General features: G+C 43.0%; 1 protein-coding gene across 2 annotated transcripts in view; it reads left to right on the top strand.

Moving 5' to 3' along the window:
* The first annotated feature begins 5,017 nt into the window (after positions 1–5,017).
* Positions 5,018–26,138, top strand: part of LOC308478759 (uncharacterized protein) — a 44,324-nt gene continuing 23,203 nt past the window's right edge. Inside the window, exons 1-3 of one of the 2 annotated variants that reach the window (XM_081008885.1) lie at positions 5,018–7,732; positions 10,103–10,201; positions 16,944–17,010. In XM_081008885.1, the coding sequence (XP_080865011.1) occupies positions 7,718–7,732; positions 10,103–10,201; positions 16,944–17,010 (181 nt within the window). In that variant the 5' untranslated portion in view covers positions 5,018–7,717. Of the gene's footprint in view, positions 7,733–10,102; positions 10,202–16,943; positions 17,011–26,138 lie in introns of those variants that run through there. The other variant, XR_013987229.1, reaches the window with a different exon arrangement.

The following is a 26,138-nucleotide window of genomic DNA, read 5'->3' as shown; positions in this document are numbered from 1 at the left end:
GTTATCTCTTTTGGAAGTGGCCAATCTAGCTAAATATAATAGGTGTGTATGCTTTCTGCTGCTTAATGTGCTTCATATATATATATATCAAAAACATTTACCCACTATATAATTATGCAGAAATTAAAGTTTCTTTAGCCACTGTTCAATTGTATTTTAATTGGGCTGACAAAATTGCTTTTGGCTTGCATTAAAAGACATTAGTATCTTATTTCTAGTAACAAAATAGTAATCAATGCTAAATTCTAAAATGTAACCAAAGAAGGCTGTATTTTTTATTAACTGCAGAAAGATAATGAATCTGCCCTATATAAAGATTTGGAATAAATCTTCTGAGATGCTGGGGATGGTGTTTTAATTAAAGTAATCCTTATTTGCATCTAACAAACACTATTGCTACTTAGAAATCTAAGACCTCAGTGATGCATATTAGTGCATTACCTAAACAAATCTAATAGTGACTTAATACTTGTATTTGAAGTAGCAATCTGTCATAAATTAAGAGCATTTGCATAGTAAATTTACAGGTTGTTATTCCTTGTAGAGTTTTATATAATTAAGGGACACGATAAGCCTTAACATTAATAATTTTTAATGGTGCAAGGGAGCTGGGTTTTGATGTTAAAGTGGTCCTCACTTCAATCAGAACCAATTCTCCAGTCTTTGAGAATTATAATGATTGCAGACCCTGGGTGCTTCCCTGAAAGAACCAGGCAGGAGGAGGAGGAGGAGGGGAAAATGCTTCCCTATAACTTGGTGCTGCCACAATTTTAATTTTTCTCTAAGCATCTTGGCTCCAAAATCTCCATTCTGCTTGGGAAGGGTACACTGACATGAGGCTTTGTCTCCAATGGGAAGAAAGCAGCAACCATGCTTTCCTGGCTGTCCCCGATTAAAATAGACCACAGGAGTCCCCCATCCCGCATTTCTGTTTGGTGGGTCTAAGACTCCTGGACTGGGCATATGTCCTCCTTCCCACTGGGAAGCAATCAAGTCGTCCAGAAATGCATTCGCACCCATTAATATTTAGAACTTCTACCCAATGGATGCACTGACAACCTCGGCAAATAGCTTGCAGACTTACTTCACTTTCCTTTCCAAACACACAGCTCTTTTGGTCCCCAAGCATGGTTGCAAGGTACTTAGAAAAAATATTGACAGGTCAGTATGCTTCGTGCTCTACAATTTGATACGAATATGTAGTTTTTGCCCAGCAGTTCATCTCTACTTGGTTGTCATGATATTAACCCACAAATTGCAATATTCAGAGTGTTGACTACTTTCTGGGTTGATTGCTTTCTTCTTCCCATCTGGTAATTTGGGGGAGGATTCTGAATGGAGGTGGAAATTAAAAGTTCGATCCCCTCCCCTGTGCTTGCTCGCGGGGAGACCTCAGCTACCAAGGTCAACAATTTGCAAACTTTGTGGAATTACGTGACAATTTCCTCTCATGATTCCCAGTTGAGAGAACTCGAAACAAGAGTTGTGAGTCTAATAGTGTGAGTCATAGGGTTAGGTCTTGGGGTCTACAGAGAATTTGTTTGAACTCTTGGCTTAATGCATTGACAATTTTCCATTAGCAATGAATTACAGTAGTAATTTCATTAATTTCTTCACCTCTATAAGGGTATGTTAGTATGAGTTGCTTAGCCAAGCATCAAAGGAAACATTGCATTTAACCTTTAGCCCTTTGCAGTGTAACCAGGACCAGTTAAGAAGTAAATTAGTGTAACATCCCTTTAAAAAAAATTACTTTAGATAAGCAGTGAACATAATTTTTGTGTGTCTTTAATTTAATAGGGGTTTATAGTTTTATGCAAAACCATTCACATTACATATGACCCTCTGGGAACTCTCCCCCCGCCACTCCCAGTCTGTATAATTTGGTGTCTAATAATCTGCTGTCTGTTAAATCCAGCACAGTCTTGATTAATGAATTGTGATGAACCAATGCATTCATTTACAGGTTTGGTCTAATACCCTGAAAGCCTATATCAGTGCTTGCCGTTATTCATGCAAATAAACTCCGGGGAGAAAGCACTGTGAGCAAGAGAGCTGAGGGAACATACAGACAGACACATTTGCCTTCCTTGGAGCCAAAGGGCTGAGCTACAACCCAGACACCCTGGCTGAATCTGCAAATGAACGTCAGTCTTTCATGTAGAATAAGGTCCAAAGTACATGTTACAGAAAAATGCATGTAACAGTAGCCCCAAGGCTCATTTAGATCACTGGAAGCAGAGAATCACCCGGAGGAAGAGATACTTGATCGGCTCTCTGCCTAATGTATATGTATTTAAAGCCCTGTGATACAGAGAGCAGCCTTGGGGAGTGGCCAATTTGGAATGTGAAAATAGTGGGTAGGGAAGGTTCTATGCTTACCATCACCTCATGGCTTCTCTGCTCCACTGGAAGCAGAGCCGGTTCTACCGTTAGATGATGTGAGGTAATCACCATAGAGAGAAGATGTTGGGGGCAACAGCAGCATGTCCCTGGCTGTTCCTCCTGTGTGTGCGTCATGTGGCCTTCCTTTTGCTCTTTCGGCTACTTGTCTGCCCACAAGTGCAGTGAACAGTGTTCAGCTGCCAGTCCAACCAGTTTCTGCACACGGAATGAGGCAACGGGGCCGCCATCTTGTCCTTTGTCTCAGGCAGCAACATGTATTTGATTGGAAGTGCCACTTCCTGTTTTAAATGGGCCATTGGGCTACCGTTATACAGGCAACTCTGTTTGCATGGAGGTCTCTTTCTGGGTCATTGTGCACATCAGCAGTGCACATATAAGCCCGCCATGCCACACACCCCTCCTGGGGCCCCAAAATAGTGTGTGGGTCGGCGGCCACACGCCAGTTGAACACACACGAAATGTCCACTGCCTGTACACACTTTCATGTGACATGTAGGCCTGAAGTATCAATGGAACTGTAAAGCTAAACTGTGAAGCAAAATATATTCCATCCATCAGCCATGAAGCTGCTCTATTGTATGTTCAGTGCTCTCCACAATTTTCTGTGGTGTCAAATGTCACTGGAGCTGACCATTGGCCAACAACAAGGATTACCAGTGCATGAATGTTAGTTGCCAGGGAATAACTGTAGGAGAGGGCTATTGCCCTCACATTATGCTTTTGGGCTCAAATAGGCATCTGGTTGGTCACTGTGGGAAATGGAATGCTGGACTCGAGAGGCCATTGGTCTGATCCAGCCAAGCTGTTCATATGTTTCTTAAGTCAGCACCATTACCTGGTGTGCTGCCACTATGCTTCAAAGAAAGATAGGTACCTTGAGAGGAAGTGCTGATGTGGAGTCAGGTGACCTGGAACAAGCTACTGTGATTTTATGACCTTCCCACACGCATGCCCTTGTCTGTCTGAACAACTGAGTCTCAAGTTCAACACTGCCTGCAGTCTTAGATTGCTGTCCAGGGCTTCCTGTCTCTCTGCATCCACCTCACCACACCCTTTATTGCTACCTGGTTCCCATGCCCTTCACTTTGGATTGATTCACACATGCATATACATCAGTTGATCTGGTTTATTTTTTTAAAAACCCCCGATGATGCTCTAATGCCTGCATATTGCATGGGAAAATCAGTAGTGATGGGCAAACTGTCTTGTTCATTATTATCATCCTAATTGAGAAATAAGCTTCCAAGGAACCTCAGGGTTTCCCAAGTGCAATTTACAAATCATCGGAGTACCATGATCTCCATTGTGATTTAGGATGAGTGAAATTCCACTCCAATTGCACTATACAACATCAATTTCCTTTACTTTTGGAGAAAGATTAATTTATGCTGCTGTATCTTCCGTTAGCTTTGATAACATACAGAGCAGATGATCCCAAAAGATATTGAACCCGAGGCAATGTCTTTTTAGATTTGTAATAATTACATGCAAAAGTTATTCAAGAGTGTGGCAATTAATGTTGATGAACTTTTATTAAATTCTGTTGTCGATTTGCAGAGATTAGTGGTGACATTTTTAAAGAAATACTTCCAAACTTGCAGTTCTTTGAAATCCCTTTAAGATTTTTCCTGTACTAAATTTTTATCTAGCGGAGAATAACTGGGCTATTGAAAATTTGTTGGATTAAGACTTGACAATAACATTTTCTAAAACTGATACGAGTCACAGTGTGATGTCATAAACGAGCATACCTATCAAATTTATTCAGATGATGTACTTTTACCACGGAAAATGCAAGAAAGAGGGCAATCCTTGTAATGTACAGATCTTCTCAGTCTTTGCCCAAGCACAAAAATCTGCCTCTCTTTGTCTGTATACTTTGTTCTGCTGGTTTTGTGTCTGCATGCAGCAATGAGCCACAGTGTGGGGGAAGGAAACCTGAACCACGTATTTGGGGAAATTCCTACCAATTCTGTATAAAAAGGTAAAGATGGAGGTAAAGGACCCCTGGACGGTTAAGTCCAGTCAAAGGCGACTATGGAGTTGCGGTGCTCATCTCGCTTTCAGACCAAGGGAGCCGGTGTTTGTCCACAGACAGCTTTCCGGGTCATGTGGAACCACTTCTGGCACAATGGAACACCGTGACAGAAACCAGAGCGCACAGAAACACCGTTTACCTTCCTGCCACAGCAGTACCTATTTATCTACTTGCATTGGTGTGATTTTGAACTTCTAGGTTGGCAGGAGCTGGGACAGAGCAACGGGAACTCACTCTGTTGTGGGGATTCAAACTGCTGACCTTCCGATCGGCAAGACCAAGAGGCTCAGTAGTTTAGACCACAGCGCCACCCACCAATTCTGTAACTCTGGATGTGTAGGGGTGGGCAACGAAGATCCAGGTACCCTCATGCCTCTGAGCATGTCAGAGTTGACAGTTCTGGGCATTCGCCAGGGAAAAAGAGAAGTGCTATGTGATAATCTCTCTGGTCTGGGACCAATCAGGCTGGGACCCAAAAGTTATCATATTTTTTGCTCTATAAGACTCACTTTTTCCTTCCTAAAAAGTAAGGGGAAATGTGTGTGCGTCTTATGGAGCGAATGCAGGCTGCGCAGCTATCCCAGAAGCCAGAACAGCAAGAGGGATTGCTGCTTTCGCTGCACAACGATCCCTCTTGCTGTTCTGGCTTCTGGGATTCAGAATATTTTTTTTCTTGTTTCCCTCCTCCAAAAACTAGGTGCGTCTTGTGGTCTGGTGCATCTTATAGAGCGAAAAATATGGTACTTTAGGTAGGCCAATGAGATTTTTGGCATCATTGAATGCCATACACAAACCAACATGCACACTATGGGTATCCAGAAAAATATAATAAACTACCCATCATTTCTGCTTCTTCTTGTTTTGGGGTGCAAATAGGGTTGCCATATTTTGAAGAGCAAAAAAGAGGACATATCTGCCAACTTCTACTTTTAACTATGGATCACTATGACGACTCTACCCATGAAAAAGAGGATGTGTCCTGGAAAAAGAGGACCTATTATAAAAGGCTTGAAAAGGAATCAGGAAGTGCCTTCCTTAGATTCTGGGTGTGCCACTCTAGTTGTCTCCTTGTCTGCCTAGCTAGATCTGCTTCTCTAAATGTCAAATCATTTCTATGACATATTCATTGGCTAAAACCACAGGAAGGTAGAGCAGGCTGGTTGCCGACAAAATAAATAACGAGAAGAATGCGGGCACTTCTTGCCACACAATTCAGGTTCCACAAGGGCTAGAGATTTACGTAAACAGAAGAAAAGATAGAAAGCTGGGAATCCAGGGAATATGCCTCCCTGTGAATGCCCATCTCTCTCTCTCATACACACAGTGTTACATCACAAACTTCTTGCAAAACTCTCCTTAGGTTGGCCTTCAGGCATAGTGGGCTGCCATTCAAAGAAACCCAAATCCAAACCTGACTCAGGCATGCAGAGCTAAGTTGTGAGATTCTTTAGATTCTTGCCTTAATCCACAGGTGCATGGCAAGTTTGTTAAATTAACATTAATTATTTTGTATGTGAACCAAACTTCTATTTAATGCTAAAATTTCATTCATTTTTGCCTACCTCCCTGCACCACTGCAGCATTTCCCCTGCCTGAAAAGAAATTATGTTTGGGCTCAAACGGGCAAATTTCAGTAATTGATAGACAGATTTGGAGGTTTGGAGTTCCCTGCTGGGACTTTTTCGCTGTTATCAGTGCTGGAGCAAGAAAGTATTCAAATAGTGGAAGGGCTGAAGAATAACATGAATGAACGAAGAGATCACAAATAATTGCTTTGCTTCAAATTGTCCGTGATGGATGCTATGCTACTAAGTGAGACTTTAACAGTTTTGATACTTTAGCCAGTTGAAGAAAAATGATGTTTGAAATTCTGACTATGGAACTTAGCCTTTTTAGTTGTCTGTTTAGCTTACATTCAGCAACTCCATTCCCCTCCACCCTCATTCATCTAATCCCCAGGTAACACAAGCTTTAGATGGTGTTATTAGGAGCACTACAATCCAGCTACTTTTCATCCCCCCAGTGTTGATGTAGCAGAACTATCCATACATTTATAACTTCAGATATTGAATCCCATTGAGTTCTCTTTCATATCTCTTTGCTTTCACCCCCTGTGCATTTCTTTTATATTGAATGCATATGAAAATTAGATTGTTTCCCTCCTTCTTCAGCTGTAGCTATATAGGGAAATGTTTAATGTTCATTTCCCCCCCAAATAACATAGCTTTTGTAACATCGCTATTACTATTTAGCTCCAGCTGAGCACTGGTGATGTCCTAAGCATTACACACAGAACCAGGGGTGAGGAAAACATTCAATTCATTTCACATTTAAAGGCGAACCTACATAATTCACAATTTCCGAAACAATGTGTGAACCGAAATACATCCATCCTTTGAAATCCACATTTTCTCTGAGATTTGCAATGCACTTCTCTGGACAATCGATATGTGCAGAAATGGATATACTAGGGTAAAGTTTGCATAAAATCCATATATTTATGAAAGCAACGTACAAAAATTTGTTGCATTAGGCAAAATTGCTTTGTTAAAATATGTACATCAGAGAAATGTGTATATACAGAGAAATGTGGATGAGTTTTCACAAATAATTTTAAAAAAATCCAAGCAGATGTGGAAATGTGGAGAACTGAACCTAAGATTGGAAAAATGAGAAACTGAGAGAAACCGAAATAGACACCCATCCCTACACAGAACATACATGTACTGTGGCAGTGCTTCTCAGACAACTGACAGATTGTATTTGGCAGAGAAGACTGAGGTAGGACAAATACATTTTGCAGCCTGAAGTGAAGGACAAACAAGATGGCTGCCCCCTGTTCCATGTACAGAAACCGACTGTACTGTAAACTAATTCTTACTTCAGTGCTTGCACACATACCTCTGTCATCCAACAGAGGGCTCTGGAGGATGCAGCCCACAATTTGCCACCTGAGACAGTCACCACATTCTGCTTAATGGTAGGGCTGACCAGGAGTAGTTCTCACTGAGGTGTTAAACCTTTGCAGGCTTTGTCACTTCAGTCTTAAGCTGAGGGATTACTTGACTGAATGGATTGGTTCCTATTCTTTAGTTCCATGCCAAAGTGTTTATTGGGGGTGGGAATAAAGGCATAAGTGTTCTTGTCAAAGAGCGGTAGGCTTGTATCTTCACCGGTGGCACCATCTTTCCTTTTCCTCCATCGGGAAGAGTTCAGAGAGGACTCAAAACCAAGCAGAATGCAGACAGAAATTCAAAGACTTGCATCTACCAGATGCCATTAAACAAGGTTTACGGTTACTACTTTATCATCTACAGTGGTACCTCGGGTTACAAACACCTCGGGTTACAGACTCCGCTAACCTGAAAGTAATACCTCAGGTTAAGAACTATACCTCAGGATGAGAACAGAAATCGTGCGGCGGTGGCAGCAGTGGGAGGCCCCATTAGCTAAAGTGGTACCTCAGGTTAAGAACAGTTTCAGGTTAAGAACGGACCTCTGGAACAAATTAAGTTCGTAACCAGACATACCACTGTATATCTGTCTGTCTTTCTGTTTATCATTTATTTTTAAAAGACCTTTGACTAAAAGCAATAGGTGTAACTTTATTCATGTAAGAAAATAAGCACATTTCATAACTCTGGATAGAGACATTATTTTGTTGCCACCCACCAGCTTTTACGTTGAAAAACCAAGTGGACTTGTGAAGACAAGAAGCAGTAACTGCCAAAGAAGTCAATTCCCCCTCACCCCCTCTAAAATGGACTCTAGGCTTGCCATATTTTGAAGAGCAAAAAAGAGGGCACATTTGCCGACTTCTGCTTTTAACTATGGATCGCTATGACGACACTCATTTTACATACCAATGCAAAAGAGGACGTGTCCTGGGAAAAGAGGACACATGGCATCCCTAATTAGGCTTCCAAAAAGGTAGAACTCTGTTTTTGCCTGTGGAGCATCTATAGTTACTCCGGTGTCTTAATGAACAATATGGAATTCCAGTCAGTTAACCGGAGCTGGCGAGGATATTTTTTCTCCATCTATGGGACCTTTAAAAATAAATAAATGGCTGCAATGTAAGTAGTGAAGGAGATAGGGTAACTTCTGCTGCCACAACTCTCACAGCTTTTGAACGCTGCTGTGACCTGCCGTTCAGGGGTGTGAGAGGCTCAAACAAACTTTCCCCCTCCACACAAGGGTTGTTTTGTGTCTTCCGTTTGCGGGAATGTAAGGCAGAACTCATCATAATAATAGGTGTGCAGCAAAGGTTCATAATAGGCTCATGCTTGTGCTGTTTCTTGCTTTGACTTAAGCCACGCTGAACATTATTCCGAAGTGCTTCCCTCCCTGCCCCCCCACCTCCACCCCCTGGGTAATTCAGTGGGTAATTATTAGACTTCATGCATAAAATGAATGTGACAGTCCAGACAGATGTATATTGTTGGCTGTGTCTCTCTCCTACTCCCCCCTCGGAGTGGCAGCGGCTGAAATTTGCAATGATTACCATGACAAAGGCCAGCGTTTTCAATGTCCTGGAGGTCGCATTCTGACTGTGACATGCCAGCAGCAGCGGTTCATGCAGGCCACAGCGAGCGCACAAGCAGAATTTGCCTTTTTAATGCAGTCTCTCTAGGGTACTTGGTTTCACAATTGCCATTGGTTTTTGCAAGCTGCCAGGGTCTGCGGGGTGGGTTTGTATTGAAAAGGACCAGACCAGCCGTACTCCTGGCTTCCACTAGGGGCTGCTGTTGAACTTCCGAAGCAAGCACCTTTAAAAATAATAATAATAATATATATTAAAAAAAATAAAAATAGAAGAACAAACTGACAGATCATTCTGGTGTCGATCAAGCCTTTCTGATGCAATACATGAAATCTTTTGGATGTACCAGTAATAAATACTTCTTTCAGAAATCTTCATACCCTGTATAGCTGTATGTCATACCCCAAGGAAAAGGAATACTAAGATATTACCGGCAGTGTCTAATTTTTGCTTGAAAACTATGGCGGGCAGGGAAGTGTGTCAGGGTTATTTCCCCATGAATAAACTTTATCTTTCCCAAACAAATGAATGCAGGCTTTTAATTAATTTCAAAGTGCCTCCCATGACGTCTTTTTAAAAAGTCTAAGGCACTAATACCGTGACTTAAACTTGCATGATAAAGCCGACAAGCTGTTTTTAAAGGCTTAGCCCATGTTCGGTCTTATCTATAATCTGCACCTTATTGTGTTTACAGGAGAAAAATAACGCCAGTCCTTATTCTTCCCCCCTTCTTTATTTATTTCTTAAAAAGCCTCCCTCAATATGATTTAATCTTGGGTATATATTAAAGATTGCTACCTGGCTTGTGAAGGTGTTTTTTTGTGTGTGACTTTACTGCTGCTTACTTATAAAAGGCATGCAATGGCTTTGACTTTGGTGTGCGTGTGTGCGTTTTAAAGTTTGGGCTTTCAAAACGCCACCGTGAAATTAATTATAATGAAACTACTGAAGACAGCTTGCACTTTGTAACTGGAAGTGAATAGAAAGTGCCTGTACGCTGGTGAACAATGTAATACAGTAATATTAAAGATAACTTGACACCAATTATTTTTGACTGCTTCTTCATCTTCTTCCTCCTGCTCCTCCTCTTCTTCCTCCTCTTCTTCTCCCATCAGCTCTGCATCCTGGGCTTTATAACGTATGAAGAGTATTTTACAAATCCGAGAGATCTGAGCCCATTGGATAAGGCTAACTGCCAGCAAGGAAAAAACATGGTGCATATTTCATTCGAATGACTATAGAAAATCAATCTGTAGCAACTCAAAATAACGTTTCATTTTATTGAAAATAAAGCCGCGCTCATTACCAAGTGTGACTTGGATATGTTTAATACAGAGGTGTTTTTTAAAAGAACAACAAACACGTAATAGTTAATATTGTTGCCACAGCTGCTACTAGCAAGCAACACACATGCACACAGAATATCTGAGTAATGGCACTCTACAAACTGTGCGACTTTCCCTTTTCTTAAGCTTTGTTATTTCCTCGGGAGCGGTTGCAAAGAGGTCAGTTAATTGTAAGCTCTGACAATGTTTGGGCTCATGACAAGAGCTATCTCTTAATTGTATACCAAGCCGCTGGAGCACTGCAAAGGCTCTCTTTAAAGAATCTTAATAATGAGTGTGTTAATGGGCTGCAGCATTTAATTTACAGTACTGGCGGGGAACCTCTGGGCCCTGGGCCTCATTAGACTTGGAAGACTCCCAAGGGTGGCTTTTTTTTGGGGGGGGGGGGTGAACCACATTCACCTGATGTAAATTTTTACAGGAGCCATTTGTAGTGAAGGGATTGTTTACCTTCTCAATTTTGGAAACGTACGGAATATGGTCCTTTCTCCCCACCCCACTGATTTATTGATTGCATCTGCCGGTTGGGAATCCCCTCAAATCTGCTAAATATGTCGTGATCTGGGAATTTCACTCTCAGAATACGGAATTCCCTTCGAGGAAGAAGTATGTGTATAATTCCTTTGTAGCCACATGGGATTCATCATTTTGCTTAGGACGCTGCAGAGTAGGCCTCACTCAGGCAGCATCGATGGTGGCATGATCTAGGTGTGAAGAAGAAACCCACTTAGATGCTGCTGCCTGTCATTTTGCATATCTGTGGCTTCTCAGAACACAGAAGTTCTCCCCTCAGTGGTGGATTTAGGGTGGTGCCAAATTTTGTCCTTGCTGAGGGCACCCCTGATCCCCTCATAAGAAGTTAAGGAAACATATGGTACCTCAGAAGATTGTGTGTTCACAGGGAACCCCAGTAGAGGGGTGTAGATGGAAGTCTGTCCAAAAGCCAAGGTGTATAGCTGCCTTCAGTGGCTTGGGAGTGCGATCCGAGTGTGATGCAGATGACTAATTATCCTAGGCTCAACCCTGTTCATTCCAGGGAGGCGGAGAGGAATTCACATGCAATGCCAAGCCAAATCCTACCTACCTCTGGAATCAATGAAGTTGTGGCCAATTTTAAAACCCCAGAACATTGTCTTGTCCAGTTTGTTGCTAGAAGAGCCTTGCTCCCTGGGTAGGGGTCTCTGTGGGTGTAAAATATGGATATGTTCAGCACTTCCTCAGATGTGGGGGGACCTGCGGCTCCCCGGATATTGGTGGACTCCACCAGCCCCAACCAGAAGGGCCAAAAGTCAGGGATGATGGGAGCTGGGAATCCAGAAACAGTTCCGGAATCCAGAAGCAGGAATGAAGAGGACTGTTTGTGCAGCCCTAAAAAGGTAAAGGTAAAGGACCCCTGACAGTTAAGTCCAGTCGCGAACGACTCTGGGGTTGTGGCGCTCATCTCGCTTTACTGGCTGAGGGAGCTGCCAGACACTTTGTCTGCAGACAGTTTTTCCGGGTCATGTGGCCAGCATGACTAAGCTGCTTCTGGCGAACCAGAGCAGTGCACAGAAACAACATTTACCTTCCTGCCGGAGTGGTCCCTATTTATCTACTTGCACTTTGATGTTCTTTCGAACTGCTAGTTTGGCATGAGCAGGGACTGAGCAACAGGAGCTCACCCCGTCGCGGGGATTTGAACCGCTGACCTTCCGATTGGCAAGCCCAAGAAGCTCAGTGGTTTACACCACAGTGCCACCCGCATCCCATTTTTAATTTGCATCTGAGTGATGATGTATCAACAGTTCAGTGGTACCTCGGGTTACAGATGCTTCAGGTTACAGATGCTTCAGGTTACAGACTCCGCTAACCCAGAAATAGTACCTCAGGTTAAGAACTTTGCTTCAGGATGAGAACAGAAATCGCACGACGGCAGCATGGTGGCAGCAGGAGGTACCATTAGCTAAAGTGGTACCTCAGGTTAAGAACAGTTTCAGGTTAAGAATGGACCTCCAGAACGAATTAAGTTCTTAACCCAAGGTACCACTGTATGCATATTCTTTGCTTTGAAATAATTACTCCACTTACTCTTCCTTTGTGCTTTCTTTCTTAGCACCTCAAATGCTTTAGCTCAAATCTGATGGAGGGCTGGTTTACACATGCATGCTTATCAACTTGTGCTCCTCATATGTGGATGAGTCACCCCAAATGGGCTAGCCTTTCCCAACATGGCACCTCTGAGGAAAATCTGGAGGTGGCAATGAGAGAAAGGGCCTTCTCTGTAGCAGCCTCCCCCATTATGGAATGCACTCCCAAGGGAGGCCAGCCTGACCCAAACCTTGTTCCTACCTTCGCCATCGATCCCCGGCATTGAATGTGTTGGCCTAGTGTGGGGCTCCGAGGAGAGCTTGGCTGTCTGGTTGGTGTACCGGCCACCTAGCGCACCATCAGCCACCCTGTCAGGCCTGCTGGAGGCAGTGGCCGGCTGGGCCTTGGAGTTCCCTAACCTATTGGTATTGGGAGACTTCAACTTCCACGCTGATGCCACTCCCTCCTCACAGGCTCTGGACCTGGTGTCTTCCATGGCGACACTAGGGCTCTCCCAGTTTGTTTCGGGCCCCACACATCAAGCAGGCCACACGCTGGATTTGATCTTTGGCGCCGGTATAGATGTGATCATGTCTCCTTCGATGAAGGTGCCATGGTCTGATCACTACGCTCTGAAAGCCAGGATTGACTTTCCACCCCCACCCTGCTTAGGTGGCGAGCCGATTTGGGCTCGCCCGCAGAGGCTGATGGACCCTGATAGATTCCGTCAAGCCTTGCGGGACCTTGCTCCCCCTGGCGACTCATTGACTGAGCTTGTTGAGGGCTGGAATACCCAGCTCCTGGCAGCCATCGATGAGATCGCACCTAAGCGCCCTCTGCGACCCCGCAGAAACCGGGCTCCCTGGTTTACCGAGGAGCTTCGGAAAATGAAGCGGGACCTCAGACGGCTAGAGCGAGTATGGCGGGGTGCCCGTGACGGAGCCTCAAGAACATCTTATAGGGTTTTTATGAAAACCTATGAGATGGCAGTGAAGGCCGCTAAGAAGTCTTACTTCTCGGCCTCCATTGCATCCGCTAGCTCTCGCCCGGCGCAATTATTTAGTATAATTCGGTCTTTAACGTCCCTTGAAGGACAGCCAAATTTAAATAACAATCTGACACACAGCTGTGAGGCATTTGTGAGCTTTTTTGCGGAAAAGGTCCTGTTGCTCCGCCATGACCTCCCTGCCAATTTGGACACAATAAAGGAACTGGAGGCCCCTCGACTGTCCTCGGGTCCAGTATTGGACCACTCTGACCGGATATCTCCAGCCGATGTGGACAGATTCCTCCAAGCTGGAAAGCCCACCACCTGTCCTCTTGACCCGTGCCCGTCATGGCTGATTAGAGCGTGTCCAGACGAGGTGCGGGCCCCCCTGGGGGATATTATCAATTTGTCCCTTGGCACCGGGACATTCCCAGGGGAACTGAAGGAGGCAGTGGCGCGTCCGCTCTTAAAGAAAACATCATTAGATCCCTCAGATCTATCCAATTACCGCCCGGTCTCGAATCTTCCATTCCTGGGTAAGGTGATTGAGAGAGCGGTTGCTGAACAGCTTGGTAGGTTTCTGGATGAAACATCTGCTTTGGATCCATTCCAGTCCGGCTTCCGCGCTGGTCATGGGACCGAGACGGCTCTGGTCGCCCTAACAGATGATCTCCGCAGGCAGCTGGATCGAGGTGGGTCGGGGCTGCTGATTCTCCTAGATCTGTCAGCAGCCTTTGACATGGTCGATCACGAACTCCTGGACCACCGCCTTGCCGACGTGGGGATCCAGGGCACAGTCCTTCAATGGCTGCGCTCGTTTCTCTCTGGTCGAGGACAGAGGGTGGCGCTTGGGGGGGAATTGTCATCGCGCCACTCCTTGGTGTGTGGAGTGCCTCAGGGTGCGATTCTCTCTCCGATGCTTTTTAACATCTTTATGCGCCCCCTCGCCCAGCTTGTCCGGAGTTTTGGGCTGGGTTGCCATCAGTATGCTGATGACACCCAACTCTATCTGTTGATGGATGGCCATCCTGACTCGGCCCCAGACACACTGACCAGATGTCTGGAAGCTGTGGCTGGATGGTTACGTGGGAGCCGGTTGAAGTTAAATCCTTCGAAGACAGAGGTCCTCTGGCTGGGTCGGGACGATATGGGATTGAGGGGGCAACTCCCATCTCTTGCGGGGGTGCAATTAGTGCCAGCACCGTCCGTTAAGAGTTTGGGTGTAATCTTCGATACCTCCCTTTCTATGGAGGTGCAGATTACAGCTATAACAAAGGCGGCATTTTTTCATCTCCGCCAAGCTAAGCAGTTGGCCCCTTATCTCTCTCGCCCTGACCTAGCCACTGTGATCCATGCGACGGTCACCTCCAGACTGGATTATTGTAACTCGCTCTACGTGGGGCTGCCCTTGAGACTGACCCAGAAACTCCAGCGGGTGCAGAATGCCGCGGCGAGACTCCTTATGGGGTCTTCGCTGCGAGATCACATTCATCCGGTACTATACCAGCTGCACTGGCTCCCGGTGGAGTACAGGATCAGGTTTAAGGTGCTGGTTTTAACCTTTAAAGCCCTATACGGCCTAGGACCCTCGTACCTACGGGACCGCCTCTCCTGGTATGCCCCACAGAGAAACCTACGGTCTGCAAATAATAACATCCTCAAGGTCCCAGGCCTCAGAGAGGTTAGGCTGGCCTCAACTAGAGCCAGGGCCTTCTCGGCTGCGGCTCCAATCTGGTGGAATGCTCTGTCACAAGAGACTAGGGCCCTGCGGGACTTGACATCTTTCCGCAGGGCCTGCAAGACAGAGTTGTTCCGCCAGGCCTTTGATCAGGGCGCAGCCTGACTCCCTCCTCTGGCAACCTGCACAGAACTTTGCTTAATTGGTTGCCATCAATTTGATTTAATTAATTTTTATAATGAAATATTTTTAGATTGTGTGATTATTTGATTTTTTGATTATTTGATTGTTGTTAGCCGCCCTGAGCCCGGCTTCGGCTGGGGAGGGCGGGATATAAATAAAATTTATTATTATTATTATTATTATTATCATTATGGTGCCAGGAAAACACATTTTGGTTTTCCTGGACATTTGGGTGCTACAAGTGATATGATATTATATTGTTAAATGTGTTCTGCATACGCTTCCGTGATTTTATCACAATATTTTCTCTTCTTGGTAATAAATGACTTTGGGATTTTAAAAGTGAGAAGTGAAACATAAATTTTATAATCCTAAAGCAGACTTTGCATTGCAGGGAGAACGGTCAGATCTTCTCGTGGCACCTCAAACCTCAGTGCTTTTCAAGCAGAGTCAGTTTGCTGCTGCAAGTCATGAGCTGTTCAGTAATCAAACCATGTATCACACGTGAAACTGACCATTATAGTAAAGCAATGAAGACATCTAGAAAGCTAGATGCTGCTAGATCAGCAACACTAAGAGGAGAGTCAAGTAACCAGTGTGCAGTTGTCAGGCTCTAAAGAACTTTGCTGCACAATAGACAATTTATCTGAATTCGCAACATTAAATGGGAAGTAAACCCAAGGTTAAGTGTTTGTGCTGACATTGCCATTAAACCTCATTTTGCCTTCAAACAAGAAATCTCTGCTTTTTCATGTGCTTTCATAGGGCTGAACAAACTTTGCAGATTTTTTATTTTATTTTTTAAAAAACCATTCTGCTCTTTTGCTACTTCTCTTCATGCAATTAGCACAGCCTCAAACTAGAAACTAAACTTTGGCTCGGTTAGAAGGAAGGTTAAATACAGAAAATTGATAACAAAAATAGCGTAAAAGTTTCCTTTTCCAATGATGATCAGCAGGCAACAACTGGAGTTGTTGTGATAGATTTTGACGAGGAAAAAAACGTGAATTATTTTTAGAACTCATTCGGAGAACGAAATGTTGTATAACAGCTTCTGTAACAGGGCAGGAGTGCTGCTGCCTGAAGACAGAGGTACGCTGATCCCACACATCATAAACAACATTATAATGGTGTGTGGTTTGTAGGGAAAGAACAAGTTAGGTGGGTAGGGATAAACTGGCAAGGCTGTGGATTTAGGTTTACTTCTCAGTTCCTACCTCACTTGTAACTTTGCAATGAAAGATTCAGAAATTGGAGCCAATTACCATAATATGTGGTGGTTTGGTGGGAGCATGTTCAACATCAGACAGTTAAAAGGTTTTATTGCTATTAGGAGGTTGTTAATGCTCTTGATAATGTCTCCGGTTGCTTTGTAATGTCTCTTGTTGAAGTATAGAATTCTTTTTATCTTATTACATTATGCAGAAACTTAAATTCAAAAGATATTTGCAGGAACATTTAAAAGAGTGCATCAATCAGTTTCAAAGAAGGGAAAATGTTCTTAGAATAGCTTATAAAAGGATAACTGTCAGTTTCCTTTTGGATGAACAAAGGAACCAACGTTAAAAAAAGGGAGAGAGCACTTTATTGTAAAAGCACAGTGTGCAATTCAATCAATATTCCATATAAATATAAAGGAGAAGAAAGTTCATAATTATCCAATGACTTAAATGTAATTTATGTAATTCTTGCAGAAACAGCAAGGCAGAAAGGAAGAAATCTTCTTACCAACAGTATTCTTTGCCCTTGATGGAATTGGCAGTAAGCGATAACTTATATCTTTCTAATAGTGACTTGAATAAATAACACACAGTTATGATTTGTAATAATATCAGTGACGAATGTAACAGTCTTCGTCAAACTATGACAGAACCCCCCCATCTTCACCATGTCTCCTTATTTCACCATTAAAACTTACTCTCTCTCTCATTTTCCCAGCTGTTACCTCCTGACAGTGCAAGTGTGTATTTAATCCCTCAAATACGAGAGCCTAAATCCATGACAAAATTAGGGCCAAACCACAATATGTTGCTGCATTTAATGGGCAGTTGCTGTTTTTTAAATGCAAATAGCATCTGGGGTGGGGTGGCTGAAAACGATTAAAATTGCAGTGGACACAGAGTGGAATTTTAACCCTTTTCTCCCCCTGCTACACTCCTCAAGGGGGGAGGGAAAAGCCTCTTTTGAAGCTCATATTTGCTTTGGGATAGCGTGGGTGAAGAATCCACATTTGGCTTCCTTTTTTGCACTAGGGCATCAGACCACTAGAATCTGCTCCAGTTGCACAAACCTAAAATTCTGGGACGTGCTTAGATCCCTTCTGCAAAATACTAAAAGTCTGGAGCGCCGACACTGCTTTTTATAGCCCGTCAGCTTCAAAAGAGGGCTGCCATATCTGAGCACAGCAAGGGAAGAAACCAAGCCCAGAACCATTTTGGGGTATGGACCTAATTTCCAAGATCTTTAGCTCCCAATCTAGGTGCTTGAATTAAGGTTGTCTGCTTGACTCCAGGCTATGATGGATTGGGAAGCTACCAAAAATCTAGCCTTTGAGAGTACATTGGCAGCAGTCTCTATCCCAATTCATGAAAGCACTTCCATGTCCACATAACGCAAGGACAACATTTCCATCCAGTGGCTCATGGGGTACCACTCTAGAAGTCCTGACCCAGAAGTGTGGCGTTTCAGGGTGAGAGGCTTCTCCTTGAATACTTGCATGTACAAGTAGAATTTGCTATATTGATTTGACCCTGCAGCAACTCAAATGTATTGCGTGAATAAGGGGAAATTGATGCTCTGAACTGACCCTCAAAACATTATATGATGGGGAAGTTACTGCTGGTGTCAAATTTCTTTTGAGTTGCATAGACAGCCAACATAAACACAGTGAAGTGAAGATTGCACACTAATGTTTGATGGAATGTGCCCAGAGTATTTTGGGTTTTTTGTTTAAATGCATTCTGCTACAAAATATTTTGCTACTTTTCTCTAAAAAACACACACATTTTGGGCACACTTCCACCAAGTTATGCACTTTAGAATCCCATGAGTTCCCACAGGAAAGAACAAAGCATGTGGTTTAATTTGCTATAAAAACCAATGGGACTTAAAAAAAGTTTTTAACTTTGGCAGGATTGTGTTTGGAAGCTGTATGCGTGGTTGTTTTTTTTTTAAGCCCTACAAAAGCAAATTATACGTTTTGACATTTCCCCCACCAACTTAATTTTGGTACAGATTTTTACTGCATATCTGTGATTTCCATCTATTTATACACTGTAATAATTTCTTTTCCTAAGCCTAGATTTCCATTAAACCTAATGGGATATTTGCTGAAATGAGCATTCAAATATTCACATGTGGATTTTAGACTCTCTCTCTCTCTCTCTCTCTCTCCCACACACACATGCGCGCGCGCACACACACACACACACACACACACACACTCACACTCTCTCACACACACCAAAACAAATTCTACACTCCCCTCCCCTTAAGCGCAGGTAGAACATGTAGTTGCAATACCAAGGGATTTCCTTTAAAATGCTTTACTTTTTTTTTTTTTTTGCAAACAATGTCACAAAACGCACCAAGGGCCTGATCCAGCCATATATAAACACTTTAAATGAAAGAGTTAAGCACACACTTAAAGATCTCCCTGTGGGATTTTAATAGGCTTAACCTGGCTGAGTTCTGCCCTCAATCAATGTGTAATTGTGTGTGTGCATTTAAAAAAACAATATTTTTTCCTAACAGGTTTTGCACATTTTAAAAACAAAAATCACTAGTTAATGTTTCTGCTGCAAATAGCATTTCATGTGACATGACTCTGATGGTGAGCTTTCTTGCAACAAATGCATTTGTTGGTGTTTAAAGTATAGTTCTTTCATGTTTGTTTTTCTACTTTCCCCAGTAGGATGACCAACAGTCCTATGAAATGTAATAGAATGCAGGCAGCCCAATCCTATACATGTCTACTCGGAAGTAATTCGCACTGAATTCCCTGGCACTTACTCCAGGTCTTTGTAGAATTGCAGCTGCAGTAATTTTACTTAACTATCTTCATTTCACTTTCTCCTCTGCAGCCTGCATGCACTCTGCATGTACTCTGTTGTCTTTAAACAGGTACAATTGCCCCACACCCCTCAGAGGAATCGTGAAGTGATTTCCTAAAAAAAAAAAAAAAAAAGCTTCATAAGTTATTGATACTCCCCTCCCCCCCAGAAAGCAATAATTCACAGGCCGTAAGTTCATGAATTGTACACATCTGTACAGATTCAGAAAATAAAGGTAGTTACCATAGCAACGGCCACATAGTATGGAACATGCTTGTGAAATTCAGAGCTTCATATTAAGGGCACCCGTCTGTTACATGCCCTATCCTGCTCACATTACATGAATTTGTGCCTTGCTACAGTGTTTTTCTATGCAGTGTTTTTAGCATTTGTGTGTATCTTTAATTATAGCTTTTCCTCTGCCTTCCTTTGTTCTAAATTACACTCTTATCGCTTGGATTTTGTATTGTGTAATTTTAAAATCAAAAGCATATAATCACAGAGCTTTAATGATGATGAAAGAATGCAGACAGCCCTGGAAAGACCTTGCACTCTTGCAACTGGAATCTGACTGAGCTCCCCCTGTGAAAAGCATCCGTTCCTCTCTGCTCCTCTCATCTGATTGAAAGCTTTCATTCCCAGCTATGTCCTGGCTTCCTGTCCTGCCCTGCACTTCTCGTTGAAAAGGGGCAGGAGAAGCGGCGGGGATAAACAGCTTGGCCGTTCTCAGCAAATGCACATCTCTTGGGGGAACAGATGCCATTGCATAAAGGACTGAGAACCGATCATTGTTCCTTTCTCGTTAATACTTGTGGCATTTTCTGCATAATGATGATAATAGAATAGAAGTTGGAAGGGACCCCAAGGTGCATGTAGTCCAGCCCCCTGCAATACAGGAATCTCAGCTAAAACATCCATGACAGATGGCCTCTGTTTAAAAACCTCCAAGGAAGGAGAGTCCACCATCTCTCATGGGAGTCTGTTCCACTGCTGAACAGCTCTTACTGTCAGAAAGTTCTTCCGAATGTTTAGTCAGAATCTCCTTTCTTGCAACTTGGAGCCATCGGTTTGAGTCCTACCCTCCAGAGCAGGAGAAAACAAGCATGCCCCCTTCTCCATGTGACAGCCCTTAAGATATTTGAAGATGGCTATCATATCTAGACAGCATCTTAAAAAGCAGAGACATCACCTTGCCAACAAAGGTCCGTATAGTTAAAGCTATGGTTTTCCCAGTAGTGATGTATGGAAGTGAGAGCTGGACCATAAAGAAGGCTGGTCGCCGAATAATTTTGAATTATGGTGCTGGAGGAGACTCTTGAGAGTCCCGTGGACTGCAAGAAGATCAAACCTCTCCATTCTTAAGGAAATCAGCCCTGAGTGCTCATTGGAAGGACAGATCCTGAAGCTGAGACTCCAATACTTTGGCCACCTCATGAGAAGAGAAGACTCCCTGGAAAAGACCCTGATGTTGGGAAAGATGGAGGGCACAAGCGAGAAGGGGACAACAGAGGACGAGATGGCTGGACAGTGTTCTTGAGCTACCAGCATGAGTTTGACCAAACTGCGGGAGGCAGTGGAAGACAGGAGTGCCTGGCGTGCTCTGGTCCATGGGGTCACAAAGAGTCAGACACGACTAAACGACTAAACAACAACAACAAATCCTATCTCCTCTCAGTTTCCTCTTTTCCAGGCTAAACATACTCAGCTCAAAACTCATAAAGTTTTGTTTCCAAACCGTTCCTCATAAGGCTTGGTTTCCAGACCCTTGATAATCTTGGTTGCCCTCCTTTGCACATGTTCCAGCTTGTCAACATCCTTCTTAAATTGTGGTGCCCAGAACTGGACACAGTATTCCAAGTGTGGCCTGACTTAGGCAGAATAGAGTGGTACTATTACTTCCCTTGATCTGGATACTATACTTCTGTTGTTGCAGCCTAGAAAAGCATTAGCTTTTTTGTTGTTGCTGCATTACACTGTTGACTCATGTGAAGCTTGTGGTCCACCAAGACCCCTTGATCCTTTTCACTTGTACTGCTAGTAAGCCAGATGTCCCTCACCCTATATTTGTGCATCTGGTTCTTTCAGCCTAAGTGCAGAACCTTACATTTGTCCCTACTGAAATACATTTTGTTAGCTTGCACCCAGTTCTCCAATCTGTTAAGATTATCTTGAATTCTGATTCTGTTTTCTGCAGCATTAGCTACCCCTCCCAGTTTGGTGTCATCTGCAAATTGGATAAGCATCCCCTCAGTTCCTTCATCCAAGTCATTTATAAAGACGTTGAACAACAATGGGCCCAGGACAGAACTTTGTGGCACCCCATTTTTTTCCAGGATGAAGAGGAACCATTAATGAGTGCTCTTTGGATTTGGTCAGTCAACCAGCCACAATTCACCTACCTCATTCAACCCACTTTTTTCCAGCTACCTAACAAGAGTATAATGGGGTACTTTGTCAAAAGCCTTACTGAAATCAAGATACACTATGTCCACAGCATTTCCCTGATCCACCAAGTTTGTAACTCCATCAAAAAAATAAGTTAGATTGGTCTGGCATGACTTATTTTTGAGAAACCCATGCTGGGTCTTAGTAATCATGCATGCTTTTCTAAATGCTTACAAACCGACTGTTGAATTATCTGTTCTAGGACATTCCCTGGCATCGATGTCAAGCTCACCAGTCGGTAGTTATCTGGGTCTTCCTTTTTCCCATTTTTGGAGAGGGGGACAATATTTGCCTGCCTCTAGTCTGTAGAGACCTCACCTGTTCTCCAAGAATTCTCAAAGATAACAGACAAAGGCTCGGAAATTACACCAGCAAGCTCCTTTAGTACCCTTGGATATTGCTCATCAGGCTTTGGAGATTTGAATTCATTTAAAGTAGCTGGGTGTTCCCTTACTACCTCTTTTCCTATCTTGGGCTGCAGATCCCTCCTTACATCCATTAATCTCTTATCACCAGGTTGGGTATCACTTTCTTTTTGGGTGAAGACAGAGGCAAAGTAGGTAGTTCCACCTTTTCTGTCACCCAAGATCATTTCTCCATGGTCACCATACAGAGGACCTACCACTTGCTTGTTCTTCCTCTTACTTCGAACATAGCCAAAGAAACCCCATTCATTATTGTTCATTGGTTCTAGTTAATTTCCTTCCAGATCAGGTTATGCCACTAGCCTTGAGGGAAAGGAGCACAAGTCTCCCATATATTTAACCATTTTATAAAAGAGGGAATTTCCAGCAGGTTCTGTTTGCCATGGAATCCATGCTGGCTGAGTCTCTGCCATTGTTTGCTAGTAAAGTTAATATTCTCCGTCTAAAGATTCCTACCGCCTGAAGTTGAGGTGTTAACTCTAAAGATTAGTCCTAAAAGGCACTCGGAGCCTGTCAGAGATTAAAAAGGTCAAAGAAGGAGTTCTAGAAAATAATGAAGTGTTTACATGGAGTCTCCTAGTTTTACATGCAGCAGGGTGACACAGAAAGCAGGAAATGCTTGTAATTGGCCTACAGAAAAGACTCTTCTGTTCCCTCTGACCTGTAACATCATCTTTTTTCATAGCTCTTCTCACCTCTAAATTAATATCTGCCACAATAGACTGATCCTCTCATATGGCTTTCTCTCATTTTGTATTTTGCTAAACCAATCTCCCTGCCCCATTATGAACTTAAAAGCCAAGGCCAGATTTTGTGTGACAATACCATACCCTACAACATTTCTCTGATGAAAATAGGGACATCCTATTCAATAATAATAATAATAATAATAATAATAATAATTTTATTTTTTATATCCCACCCATCTGACTGGGTTCCCCAGCCACCGTGGTGGCTCCCAACATATATAAAAACACAACAAAACATTAAAAAACCTTCCCTATACGGGGCTGCCTTCAGATGTCATCTATAGGTTGTATAGTTACTTATCTCCTTGGCTCAGAGGTTTCATAACTCCATACCCTCCAACAGTCCTCCAATGAAAATGGGGATATCCTAAGGAAAAGCGGGACATTCTGGGATCAAATCAGAAACCAGAATGGCTTCTATAAATCCAGGACTGTCCTCGAAATTAGGGATACTTGGAGGGTCTGCAGTACAGGCTTCAATGCTGAGAGGGGCCTATATTGTTGTGCCTCAGAGAGCTGTAGGGAAAATCTTTGAGTTCAAAGGCATAATTTCTAGAAATGGAGAGCAGATGGTAATCCCCAAGTCTATCTGGAAATGTCATCTGTCTCCAGTTGTCGGCAGTGCATATAAATAGCGCTTTTTTTGCAATTTTGCCCCAAAACCTCAACAACTTTGGATTTTATGTCAGTGGGTAGAATGGGACAATATAGCTTAGATGGGTCTCTGACCAAACCTTGTACTCCATTTAGGAATAGGGACGTTGGGGGTGGGGTGGGATTTTCATTCTGCTTCCAATAAAACCTATATTATTTGTCTCACTATCCATGGAGGATGTAATCAATACCATTAACTTCAATGCATTTCGATAAAAGGGAAGCATCTAAAGCCATGCAGAAAATTTGGTAACAACTATTTCGGTAACGTTTGTGGATTAAAAAAGAAGAAGAAGCATGATTTCAACTACTGCTTATATTCACTTACGTAATTTCTATTCCTGGCCCTGAAAACAAATGCAAATTGTGGCAATTTCTGCTCCCATTTCCATTTCTGACAGAATTCTCCGGCACCCTTAGTTAATAATGGGTGCATCAGCCAATTTTTGATCTGTCTTGCTTTCACAGTGTTGTTCCACAAGTCTATCCTCCCCCTTTCCCAAATTAATCTGCATTTTAATTTTTTTTTTAAAATCAGCATAAAAATTCACATTTCAGCATGCATTTTACACATCTTTTCTCTCAAAACACGCAGCCCTTAAAAAAACAATATCAGTATTTCAAATAACCAACTAAACAAAACTCTGAGATTGCCAACTGCTTCCAGATGTGGCAAAAGAGATAGTGACTCAAAAGCATGTTGTCTGTGAATAAATTTAAATGTAGAAAATTTCAGAAAGATTGGCAACTTCCCGAAATCCAAAAAAATAATTTTGCTGTCCTTCCATAAAACAATCAGAACAGTGTTCAAGGAAATATAAAGAAGTCAGGTCCATTAATTTCAATGTGCCTGAGTAAAGCTTAGTTGAATACCACCCATGTGCATGCTGAGCATTTCCTGGCTCCCAAACCAATATAGTGGAACCTCTACTTATGGATGGAATCAGTTCCGGAGGTCCGTCTGTAAGTCGATACGGGTTTGCTGGTAGAAGCGCCATTGTGCGCAGGCGCATTTGGCGGCTGCACACTTATGCGCATGTGCAGACGGCGTCAGCCATTTCTGCGCATGGACAAATGGCAGAAACCGCTTCTGTGTGTGCGCGAATCATGGCAAACCTGGTATTTACTTCTGGGTTTGCCGCGGTTGCAACTTGGATCGGGCCCAAGTAGAGGCGGTCGTAAGTAGAGGTTCTACTGTAGATCTAGAAAATCAGTTTTTTCCAAGAGTGCCTGGTTCTGGTCTGCAACCACCAGCTCAAGAACCTTTCCCAAGAAGCTGCAATTAGCAACTGGCCGGTCATCACTTAGATTTTCCAAATCCAGGGAATTTCTTGAGGAGGTTTTTTATTTTATTTTAACCATTTTCTCCTTCAGGCAGACAGGGACCCCCTGCTCTGGCAAAGGAGGCATTAATCACCTCTCTGGCCTTGAGCCTTACTAACTGAAACTCATCCAACATAACAGATTCTTTTTCAGAGACCACTGGAATCAAGAGTATGAGTGGCCTTTGGGGCTTTGAATCAGACTCTTCCTTATATACTGGTTTTGACAGTGCTATAAGAAAATCAGAGAGGGAAAAAGGAGACTACGAAGAGAAGTATGTGTAGAAGAGAACATGGAATTGGCAGGAGATGAATAGTAAGGAAGCCCATTGCTGTGTTGGATGGTCTCAGTAGCATAGAAACTGGGCGATCATTTATTTTCTTTTCAAAACTCCTGAGGAATATATAGGACCTGAAATTGCAGGGAGATTATTGCCCATACAAATGAGATTCTCATCTGAGGTATCGTAGAAGTGGGTGGGTGGCGGGTAGGAAAACCACCCTTAACAATTGTACTTCTCAACCTTTTTTTTGTTGTTGTTGGGGCGCTTTGATAGCATTAGCAAAAATTTTAAGAGCTCCTCATTTTCAGCTTCTATTCACATCCAGCACATACTGGATTTTTAAAATGTAATTTGAACAAAAAAAGAGAAGTGTTGCTAAGCAACAGCCTCATTCAAGTTGGTATCTCAGTCAGAATTTGGGGGCCATCTTGAGGAACTTGTCTCTCTCTATATATATATAAAAGTTGGGGAGGAGGAAAGGATTGCAGTTCATCGAAATGGGGCATTTGCAAAAAGCGGAATAGTTCAGGTGAGCCAGAGGCAGTTCATGTGGTATTTGATCCAGGCTTGATTTAAATATCAGGTTCGATGTGTAAATTCAGCACGGCTCAAGGGTTGTTTTTATTGAAGTGAAGGTGTTACGCAGAATGGATGGTGTCCTTTTTGTTCTTTACAAAGAAATCTGGAGAATTTCTGTAGCAAAGTGTGTACGCTGAATTTCCTTCAAAGTGCAATAGCTCTGTGGCGAAATTGAAGCGTTACTCAGCAACAACTAGCAAGGATGGAACGTTTAAACAGGTGTAGCTCTTATCTGAAGTTTCAGGTAGGGTTGCCATATTTCCCGGACATAGCTGGAATATTGGGGTTTGCAGCAGTGTCTGGGCAGAAATTGGCCCAAATGTCTAGGGAAATCCGGATGAATGGTTTTGCCGATTTTTCATTAAAATAGCTCAAAAAC

This window comes from Podarcis pityusensis (assembly GCF_964106645.2).
Source record: "Podarcis pityusensis genome assembly, chromosome: 6".
In the NCBI taxonomy this organism is placed as follows: domain Eukaryota; kingdom Metazoa; phylum Chordata; class Lepidosauria; order Squamata; family Lacertidae; genus Podarcis; species Podarcis pityusensis.
This window is presented reverse-complemented; position numbering and strand designations above follow the sequence as displayed.